We start from the raw sequence: 949 nt of genomic DNA, 5'->3' as shown, positions 1-949 counted from the left end.
GGGGCTCGCCGGCCAGCTCGCTCCCCGCCGGGGGTGAAACTTCGCCCAAGTTTGGGTTCTGGGGAGAACCTGTTGAAGCCGGGAGTGGCTCGGGGCGGGGACAGAGATGGTGGGAGTGGGGGGAGGGCACCCGTCTCGGCTTCTCCATCAGGGCTGTCCAGGGGTGGGTTGTGTGTTCGCCACCCTGGGGCGTTGGCGCGCGCCTCTAGGGAAGGGGCGAGTGGGCCGTCGGGCCACCGAGCAGAAGGAGCCAGCGAGCGGGATTGGCGTGGTCAATCCCGCGGACTTCCGCGAGGACAAAGTTTGGTTCTTTGGCCGCTTAGCGGAGCGTCTGGGTCCAGAGCGGAGAGCTGAAACTGCCGCAGAGACGCGCCCCTGACTGCACCTCCTCACTCCAGCCTCCGCTCCTTCCCCCACCCCACCTGGCCTTGGCTGGGGCAGGTCGTGGGAAAGAAAGGCGAAGGGAAGAGGGAAGACCTTTCAATGAAGGCCCGCTACGTGCCAGGCCCCTTGCCTGGCGCGTCTTGCTTCCAATAAGAGCCCTCCCAACCCTGCGGCTCTCAACTGTGTGCAGGGGGAGGACAGGAGAGAAGACTACACTGTGCACGTGGGGGTGGTGGCCCCACTGAGCCCTCCTAATCCCTGGTTTCCGCAGTGAATGAGGCCCAAGGCTGGGGCCTCTGCACCCAGGCCTGTGTGCCTCCTCGGGGTGCCCCTGAGCCCTATCCGTCTGCGGCGCCTCCTGAGCCAGCTTCTGCCCTTCCCGTAGCTGCGGCCCCGGGGCCATGCGGAGGCCCACGAGGAGGCCGGCGGCCACGCACATCCCGTAGCCCAGGTGGCCCAGGGCTGCACCGCGGCGGCCTCGGCGCCATGGAGCCCCCGTATTCGCTGACAGCGCACTACGATGAGTTCCAAGAGGTCAAGTACGTGAGCCGCTGCGGTGCGGGGG

The 949-nt window shown here is 67.4% G+C and overlaps 1 protein-coding gene across 1 annotated transcript in view; it reads left to right on the top strand.

Moving 5' to 3' along the window:
• The first annotated feature begins 870 nt into the window (after positions 1 to 870).
• Positions 871 to 949, top strand: part of ECEL1 (endothelin converting enzyme-like 1) — a 6,710-nt gene continuing 6,631 nt past the window's right edge. The window contains 1 exon segment of the mRNA XM_011952049.1: positions 871 to 942. Within this exon segment, the coding sequence (XP_011807439.1) occupies positions 871 to 942 (72 nt within the window).

This window comes from Colobus angolensis, unplaced genomic scaffold, assembly GCF_000951035.1.
Source record: "Colobus angolensis palliatus isolate OR3802 unplaced genomic scaffold, Cang.pa_1.0 Scaffold33, whole genome shotgun sequence".
NCBI lineage: Eukaryota > Metazoa > Chordata > Mammalia > Primates > Cercopithecidae > Colobus > Colobus angolensis.
Note: the sequence above shows the minus strand (reverse complement) of the source record. Positions and strands in the feature narration are given on the sequence as shown.